This window comes from Triticum urartu, chromosome 1A, assembly GCF_056163025.1.
Source record: "Triticum urartu cultivar PI428250 chromosome 1A, HENAU_Tu73, whole genome shotgun sequence".
Classification (NCBI taxonomy): Eukaryota; Viridiplantae; Streptophyta; class Magnoliopsida; order Poales; family Poaceae; genus Triticum; species Triticum urartu.
Window position 1 is genome coordinate 518,799,387 of NC_141873.1, and position 9,992 is coordinate 518,809,378.

General features: G+C 45.2%; 1 protein-coding gene across 1 annotated transcript; it reads right to left on the bottom strand.

Moving 5' to 3' along the window:
* Window positions 1-72: 72 nt before the first annotated feature.
* Window positions 73-3,811, bottom strand: PIP (proline iminopeptidase). The gene is made up of 11 exons (XM_048689764.2): window positions 3,660-3,811; window positions 3,332-3,570; window positions 3,116-3,214; window positions 2,910-3,020; window positions 2,755-2,817; window positions 2,470-2,563; window positions 2,104-2,201; window positions 1,843-1,944; window positions 1,353-1,466; window positions 757-831; window positions 73-333 (listed from the first exon to the last, which is right to left on the bottom strand). The coding sequence occupies exons 1-11, from the start codon at window positions 3,754-3,756 to the stop codon at window positions 238-240; spliced, it is 1,188 nt and encodes a 395-aa protein (XP_048545721.2). The 5' UTR covers window positions 3,757-3,811; the 3' UTR covers window positions 73-237.
* Window positions 3,812-9,992: the final 6,181 nt, after the last annotated feature.

The following is a 9,992-nucleotide window of genomic DNA, read 5'->3' on the forward strand; positions in this document are numbered from 1 at the left end:
ATTTTCTCGGGCTCGGCCCGAGCCTTTCCATAAGAAAAGAAATACATCTGGAAACAAGCCTAAGGGACAAAATTAAGACAGCCAACTTTGATTGAATAGGGAACTGTTTGACACGTACAATCAGGCTGTGCTAAATGCTAAAGTGGTAATACCAGTTCTTATTTTGCAATGTAACCCCAGTAAAATTCAGCTGAAATTCTTTGCCAGAGGCTGTGTGCCGCTATGGAGTCAGGCTGCTCATTTTTTCAACATGCTTTTAAGCTTTTCGTTAGCTGATACCAGTTCAGCTGCAACGCCAACTTCATTGGCCGAGTGTCCTGCATCTGGAACCACCTGCAGTTATATGTCCTAGGTCAATATTTTATATCGAGCAGTTCAGAGATAGCAAGATACCCAGAAAGTGATGCCTGATTGACCGGTATGCATGGCAACGATGTTTGGAATGCGTGAAACTTAGCAAACTTATCAGAAGCAAAGTTGTCGAAACACTGGAATGTGTGAAACTTAGCAAACTTATCAGAAGCAAAGTTGTCGAAACACGTGAGCCTGATTGCTTTCTCTTAGAAAACTTATCAGAAGCATGAGTCAAATAATGCCAGTCTGAAGTCAAACAAGATGGCCTGAACTACCAAATATGACAGTTGCTTAATGCTTCAGAACAAAGTAAGCAGGAAATGATGGCAATGGAACAGGAAAAGCATGTAGTTTTTGGCGGAGAAGATTTTGAAAAATACGGAAATGATTGATGATGTTTACCTTAAACTCAGCTTCAGGCCAAGCTTTATGAAGATCCCAAGCAGACATCATAGGACAGCACATATCATACCGCCCCTGCAACATAATCACTATAATGTACAAATGTACCTTGTTTGGAAAACCCTTTTTTTGTTCTATATGGAACCTTAAAAACAGTAGTAACATTAAACTCATTTAAAGTGTAAACTAGTTATGTTTGCAGAGCGGTATAGTAAAGGAATAGGTAGCCACCTTATTAGAGCCCATACAGATATGAAAAATACTGAGTCGTAAATGAATTGTGACAATTTTTCATTCATACAACTGACGAATCATTGTTTAAGAATGAAGCTTCTACAAATTAACTTCTACCATGAAGATCATATCTCAGCTAAGAAAGGCAGGAAGGGTAGCAAACATCACTTTGAAGTTTGAACACTTTAGCCGCCAACTGAGCATATGATACTGGCACCCTACTGCTACATGCTGTATGTGAACTTGGTAACTGGGAAAGATTAACAGACTAGGGGAGCTAGACACTATGTCTAGCTAAATGCATTAAAAAAACACATGGACACACGTAATGGCAAACCAAGAAAGCTTGAGTAGACATGTACCTGTACAATGAAAGTTTTAATGTGACGAATCTTGTCGACGTTGTCCAATAAGTGTGAGTCCGAGTCTAAGAATCCCTTGTTAATAAAGTAATGGTTTTCAATCCTTGCAAATGCCTGAAGAAAGTTAATCATGTGTTACCAAATATACAATAGAAAGTATCAAGACAGTGAAGTACTACAACATCCAAAGTGTGTATAGACAAACATCTTGTGGTGTGTAACCTTAAAAGCAAAAGAAGTCATTGCAGACATCTAAAGAAACATTCGACACTTATCAGTGTACTAGCATTGGAACAAGGATTTCAGTTCCAAAAGAGCCCTTCAAAGGCACTATTGTATTATTCCCTAAAAAATGCTAACAACTGTAAATATTTTTTTTATGATAATGATACTAGTTGGCCAACAGTAAAAATAAAATAATGTAATCTGATGAACATATGAAGCAACTGTGATCCCAAAAGGAAAACTTGATGCTTGTGGAAGTACTTGCCAATGAAAATTTTTCATCCTCCCCTCGTTTAATGTTCTCGTGATTTTGAAGAAGATGTGCAGTCATCATCTCCCACGTTGTCCATCTTTTAGCAGCTTCAATCTAAATGGTCAAACAGTCACAATTAACTTCTGTTCATCAGGAAACCAATGTAGGCACCGGTATATGTTTCAACCATAAGCAATGAAAAGGAGGAAGTATGTGGAAGCTACAAAAAGGAACCCATCAAATATATAGCATAACATAGATAGATGAGTCTACCTGGACATCAGCATCAGAGGAAGTTAGCCTTTTGCTGTAAGCAGCTATGAAACAATTCCTTTCGTCCTCAGGAATAAAATCTCTAAATGGTTCCCATGCTGCATATTAAAATTAAAGTAAGCAAATCTATTCGCACAACAACTGCATACTGCAAAATACAATGTTTGTGTTTCAGAAGAAAACATGAGTGGCTTTGGCTAAAAAGGCTGCCTGCTCTTCAATTCTTTCAGTACATTTTGGACAACTTCAACTCTTTGAGTGGAATTGCTCTAATGGACATAATGAACAGAACTACATGTAATTTTTCAATTGCCTGCTAACATTTAACCAAGTTTTCTTCATAATCATTATCATAGCACAACATACCATCTGGGAAAACAGCTGCTGCACCGCCCTCGTAGAACCAATCAAGCTCCTTTTTCCTAAGCAAGAAAATGCCTCTTAAAACAATGCCAGTGACCTGTAAACCATCAGGGATAGTATTAGCAGAGCCTCAAGCTCCTTTTTCCTAAGCAAGAAAATGCCTCTTAAAACAATGCCAGTGACCTGTAAACCATCAGGGATAGTATTAGCAGAGCCTACAGTATACTAACTCTTTTTGCTCCTAAATTCAGGCTCACACGAGAATGCGGCAGACAGTAAATTACTGACCTTATCAGGGTGAGTCTGGCTGTAGGCGAGGGCCAAGGTGCTTCCCCATGAACCGCCGAACACCTACATTATCCCCCATAACTAGTGAATTTATTTACTGAATGATAGCCATACAAGCAAACAAATTCCTGAGAAGAAGATGTAATTGCAATTGCCTGCCACTCTGGAATGTCGAGGTGCTGCCTGAGCTTCTCGATGTCAGCCACCAGGTCCCAGGTGGTGTTCTCCTCTAGACAAGCATGGGGAGTGCTCTTGCCGGCGCCTCTCTGCAGTCAAACACAAACGCAAATTAAGCACCGGCACCGCAGTCGGATCTCCCCAGAACACGGGTAAACAGAGATAAGAGGGGATCGACACTAACCTGGTCGAACAGCACGATCCTGTAGAACTCCGGGTCGAAGAACCTGCGGTTGCCCGGCGACGTGCCGGCCCCAGGACCCCCGTGGAGGAAGACGACGGGCTGCGGATAGAACAAAACTCAGCCTGGTTTTGTCAGACAACAAGGAACAGTGGAGGAGGAGGGGGAGGGGGAGGGGCGCATTGGCGCCGGGGCAGGGGGGTTGGTGGTGGCGCTCACGTGGCCCCCGGGGTTCCCGGACTGCTCGTAGTAGATGGTGTGGACGTCGGAGACCCTGAGGCGGCCGGTGTCGAAGGGCTCGACGTGCGGGTACAGATCCTTCCGCGCGGCGGGATCCATCTCCGGGCCGGAGACGGAGAGGCTGGCGCTGGCGCCGGAGGAGGAGCGGGGTCGGCGGCGGTGCCTCTGCGGCCTGCCGTGGGCGCGGAGAAGACGGCAGTTCCCTGGGGCCTGTGCTCCTGGAAGAGGGAGAGGGAGATCTAGTTGTAGAAGAAGGTCATGGAGATAAGGCTGGGATCGTGGGGATCGAGGAGATGATGGCGGTTACCTTGGGGAGGGGGTGGGGGAGGAGGCGGCGGGCGCGAGAGGCGTGCGGGGGCGGGACAGCGGAGGAGGAGGAGGGGAAGAGAGAGTGGGCGGATCATTTGGGTGGTTTTCCGTTTCCTTTTCCGTTTCCGTTTCCGTTCTGGCGAGTGGGGTGTGGAGTGGCGCCCGCCGGTCGATCCATCCACTCCACGGCCGGCCGGGTGGCGGGTGGTAAAAAGTGCTCGCGCGCGTGTGTGTGCACTTTTTGGCGCTTGCGACGGACGGCCTGACACCGCGGCCGGCGGCCGGTCGACGTCGGCTGCGGGCGGCCGGAGGAGCACGGAGTTGGAATTAATCATCACTTTCTTCCATGTCTCCGTGTCTATACTTGTTGGTTTTTCTAGAGGAATTACTACCACATGTCCATTATTATTAAACAAACAGATTACAATGTGTACACACGTGGTGGTCTGGTCACTCCATTGGACAAACAGAGTGCTGGAATTTAGTCCATTTTGGGCAGCCCAATAACTATTTCAGAAATTCCTAATAAATCCTAGAGGCCCACTTAGCCCATTTGTGCAAGGCAAGGGATACTATTAAAGTTTAGTCCCACATTGCTAGTTTAATGAGAGTTGGACCTCCTTATAAGGGAGGTTCTTTCCCCACTTGTACGAGCATGAGAATAAGAGGGATATCCACGCGCGCTCCTTTGCCGCCGCCTCGTCACGACGCGCCGCGCCGCGGGTTGCGGGAATGAGCCGAGCCAGAAACTGTTTTCCTTCTCTCTGTCAATTTACCCCGAGTGATTTTGCTGCTTCCATGAGACCTCCTATGTTTGAGGGTATCCATTATAAGAGGTGGCGCGTGAGAGCGGCAAACCTGAAGGAGAGCTTGATGCTCAACAGGCACAAGCTTTTCAGAAAATGGATACTCTGTTTAAGGCTGCTCTCTTGAGTGTTCTTGGTGAGAACATAGTTGATGCTTATGCGTCAATTGATAATGGAAAAGATATGTGGGATGCACTCGAGGCCAAGTTTGGGGTCTCGGATGCTGGCACTAAGTTGTACATCATGGAGCAATTCTATGATTACAGGATGACTGAAGAGCGCTCTGTGGTTGAGCAAGCTCATGAGATACAGTCATTTGCTAGAGAACTTGAGCACTTCAGTTGTATGCTACCGGACAAGTTTGTTGCCGGAGGTATCATCACTAAGCTTCCTCCTTCATGGAGGAACTTTGCTACCTTGCTGAAGCATAAGAGGCAGGAGTTTTCCGTCCCGGATCTCAATGGCACTCTTGATGTGGAAGAAAAGGCAAGAGCAAAGGACACACGTGCTCGAGGTATTGAGGAAGGATCTAGTGCCAATGTGGTACAGAAGCAGAACTTCCAGCCCCACAAGTTAAAGAACAAGGGCAAGTTTGATGGAAAAGCAAAGTTTGATGGGAAGAACAAGGCTGTGCAACACACGAACTTCAAGAAGAAGAATGGCAAGAAGAAAGGTGCTTGTCATGTGTGTGGGGATCCTGATCATTGGGCTCCTAGTTGCCCTAATCGCTTTGACAAGCGTCATCCTGGGAAAGGCGGCAAGACCGCTAATGTTGTCATTGGAGACACTGACATGAAGGATGCTGGGTATGGTATATTTCCCACTATTCTTTCAGTATGTCATTCTCCTGACTGGTTGATTGACACGGGTGCTAATGTGCATGTATGCGGTGATATTTCCATGTTTTCGTCTTATCAGACCGCAGGGACTTCAACCGTGCTGATGGGCAACAGTTCAAGTGCTTCTGTTCATGGTGTTGGCACGGTCGATCTGAAGTTTACTTCGGGGAAGATCGTGCGGCTGAAGAACGTGCATTATATCCCCTCTGTCAATAAAAATCTTGTTAGCGGATCTCTTCTATGTAGAGATGGCTACAAGCTTGTCTTTGAGTCGAATAAATTTGTAATATCCAAGTATGGAACCTTTGTTGGTAAAGGCTATGAGTCAGGAGGCTTGTTTCATTTATCCTTATCAGACGTTTGCAATAAAGTTGTTAATTATATTTGCAACAATAGTGAATCCAATATGTGGCATTCATGTCTTTGTCATGTTAACTTTGGTTGCATGTCGCGACTAGCGAAGTTGAACTTAATCCCTAGTTTCACCACCGTCAAGGGATCTAAGTGTCAAGTGTGTGTGCAAGCTAAGCAACCTCGTAAGTCTCACACGACTGCGGAAATAAGAAACCTTGCACCACTAGAGCTCATACATTTAGATCTATGTGAAATGAATGGTGTGTTGACAAAAGGTGGAAAGAAATATTTCATGACGTTAATTGATGACTCCACTAGATACTGCCGTGTGTATCTTCTGAAATCTAAGGATGAGGCTTTGAACTTTTTCAAGATCTATAAAGCTGAAGTGGAAAACCAACTTGATCGAAAAATCAAGAGGCTTAGGTCCGACCGTGGTGGAGAGTATTTTTCCAATGAGTTTGATGCTTTTTGTGCGGAACATGGTATAATCCATGAGAGGACTCCTCCGTACTCACCTCAGTCAAATGGGGTGGCCGAAAGAAAGAACCGTACTTTAACTGATTTGGTTAACGCCATGTTAGATACATCGGGTCTCTCCAAGGCATGGTGGGGGGAGGCGATATTGACAGCATGTCATGTCCCGAACCGAGTCCCCACAAAGAACAAAGAGATAACTCCATTCGAGGAATGGGAGAAGAAAAGGTTAAAACTCTCTTATCTGCGAACACGGGGTTGTTTGGCGAAAGTCAATGCTCCAATTTCAAAGAAGCGGAAGCTTGGACCAAAGACTGTGGATTGTGTTTTCCTGGGATATGCTTTCCATAGCATTGGCTATAGATTCTTGGTTGTAAAATCTGAGGTACTTGACATGCATGTCGGTACGATCATGGAGTCGAATGATGCGACTTTCTTTGAAGATATCTTTCCCATGAAGGATATGGCTACCTCATCTAATCAGGAGATGCCTAGTTCATCGAATTAGGAACCAGTTACAATTACCAAACCTGCCATTTCGATAGAACACTTTGAAAGTCCTGTGGAGGAGAACAATGAAGTTCCTACTAGGAGCAAGAGACAAAGGATTGCAAAGTCCTTTGGTGATGATTTTCTTGTGTATCTCATAGATGACACTCCCAGTTCTATTTCAGAGGCCTATGCATCTGAAGATGCTGACTACTGGAAGGAAGCGGTTCGTAGCGAGATGGATTCCATCTTGGCGAATGAAACCTGGGAGATAACTGATCGTCCTTATGGGTGCAAACCTATAGGATGCAAATGGGTATTTAAGAAGAAGCTTAGGCCTGATGGTACTATTGAGAAGTACAAGGCTCGACTCGTGGCTAAGGGTTATACCCAAAAGGAAGGTGAAGACTTCTTTGATACTTACTCACCTGTGGCTCGACTGACCACTATTCGAGTTCTACTTTCACTAGCTGCCTCGCATGGCCTTCTCATTCATCAAATGGATGTTAAGACTGCTTTCCTAAATGGAGAGTTGGACGAGGAAATTTATATGGAACAACCAGATGGGTTTGTACTAGATGGTCAGGAAGGGAAAGTGTGCAAGTTGCTGAAGTCTTTGTACGGACTTAAGCAAGCACCCAAATAGTGGCATGAGAAGTTTGAAAGAACTTTAACAGCTGCAGGCTCTGTTGTGAATGAAGCTGACAAATGTGTGTACTATCGCCATGGTGGGGGCGAGGGAGTTATCCTGTGCTTGTATGTTGATGACATACTGATTTTCGGAACAAATCTGAATGTTATTAAGGAGGTCAAGGATTTCCTATCTCGTTGTTTTGAGATGAAGGATTTAGGAGTGGCTGATGTCATTCTGAACATCAAGTTGTTGAGAGACGATGATGGTGGGATTACATTGCTTCAATCTCACTATGTGGAAAAGATCTTGAGTCGCTTTGGCTATAGTGACTGCAAGCCCTCTCCAACACCATATGATGCGAGTGTGTTACTTCGAAAGAATCGAAGAATTGCTAGAGATCAATTGAAATATTCTCAGATTATTGGCTCGCTTATGTACTTAGCAAGTGCTACAAGACCTGACATCTCTTTTGCTGTTAGCAAACTGAGTCGGTTTGTCTCAAAACCAGGAGATGTGCATTGGAAAGCTCTAGAGAGAGTTTTGCGTTATTTGAAAGGCACTGCAAATTATGAAATTCACTACACTGGGCACCCAAAGGTGCTTGAAGGGTATAGTGACTCAAACTGAATCTCAGATGCTGATGAGATAAAGGCCACGAGCGGTTATGTATTCACTCATGGAGGTGACGCTGTTTCTTGGAAGTCTTGCAAGCAGACCATCTTAGCGAGGTCAACAATGGAAGCAGAACTCACAGCACTAGATACAGCTACGGTCGAAGCAGATTGGCTTCACCGGCTCTTGAATGACTTGCCGGTTGTTGAGAAACCTGTACCGGGTATTCTTATGAACTGCGACAATCAAACTGTGATCACGAAAGTGAGCAGCTCAAAGGATAACATGAAGTCATCAAGACACGTTCAGAGAAGGTTAAAGTCTGTCAGAAAAATGAGAAACTCCGGAGTTATTGCATTGGATTATATCCAAACGTCTAAAAATCTGGTAGATCCTTTTACTAAGGGTCTATCATGTAATGTGATAGATAATGCATCGAGGGAGATGGGTATGAGACCCACAATATGAGTTGTTCATAGTGGTAACCTATTCTTTGTGATCGGAGATCTCGTGAATTAGATGTGGAAGACAAGCTGTTGGTCAACTGGGAGGAGAGTACCCTTACTGTTAAAATACCACTCCATAAAGATGCAATACTCTCCTAATCTGCATGACAGGTTGATGTATATCTTAATGTGTTCTAAGTGGCCCTTTGAAGCAGAGATGTTGTCCTGCAGAACATCTTTTGAAGAACGCACCTTTATGAGTCTGATTGTTAAACGTCGCAATCTATGAGAGTAGGGTTCTCTCTAGTAAACTCATGAAAGGTCTCGGAGTATGACGCATAAGCTCCACCGTGGGGAAGACCTACGGTAGCCACGTATCGGTCAAGGCTTTATGTGAAGCTAGATTCGCAGAAAACTTGCAGTTCAAGGCCCAGTCCACTGTTCAAGTTGCTTACTAGTGTAGCATAGAGTTCTAGGTGGAAGTTCAACTTAACAGTCTTCATTGCAGTACCGGTATATAAAACAGTGTTTTGGAACCAAAGGCAAATTTCTGTGTGCCTCTGGGATCTGGTGGGGGATTGCTGGAATTTAGTCCATTTTGGGCAGCCCAATAACTATTTCAGAAATTCCTAATAAATCCTAGAGGCCCACTTAGCCCATTTGTGCAAGGCAAGGGATACTACTAAAGTTTAGTCCCACATTGCTAGTTTAGTGGGAGTTGGACCTCCTTATAAGGGAGGTTCTTTCCCCACTTGTACGAGCATGAGAACAAGAGGGATATCCACGCGCGCTCCTCCTCCGCCGCCCGCCTCGCCACGCCTCGTCACGCCTCATCACGACGCGCCGCGGGTTGCGGGAATGAGCCAAGCCGATGTCTAAATTTTTGCCACGCACTACGGGTATACGAAAGGTCACTCGGGAGCTGGAAAGTTTTTGCCGTAGTGGATATTGAATATGAACGCTGCACCCTTCGGCTACTGTCTGTTCGTTTCATCTCCCGCGTTCCCTTCAGCTCCCGGTGCAGCCTCTCACCTCCTTCTCTTGCGCCTATAAAAGGGAGGTCGCTCCTCTCAGAGAGTGGCACCAGAACTTCTCCTTCCTCTCGCCACCGGTTCCAATCTCTGAGCTGCTGCTGTCTTCCTCATCCCGTCTTGCGGCGTGCACCGCAGGTCGGGACAGTAGGCCTCTGAAACCGCACCTCTTTGAGTCCTCTACAGGAGAAGGGTGATAAGGTTTTTGGGGAGCGCTTTGCGTGACTACTGACTGACTCCTTCGTCACGGACGCCCCGGACTCCGACGACTACTTCCCTGACGACGACTTCTTCCCCGACGTCGACATCCTCCTCGACGACATGGCTGGCGAGGACACCGACCCCAAGTCCAGTGCTACTGCTGCTGCTGTCCCGTATGTGTTCTTCTTTCTGTTAGATATCCTGCCACAGTTTCTCGTACTAGTACTTGCCCTAAATATGTTAGGTTCTACCTCATATATGCAACTAGTTCTACTGTCTTCTATAGATATGATAAGCTACGGTTCATATATGCAGAAGCTATTTTCCTTCTCTCTGTCAGAACACATGACTTGTTTTATCTCTACTATATTAGTCATGATTATCTAGTATTTCTATTAATAAAATCATTCGGTAAATTGTTCATATTTCCAACACAGAGGGC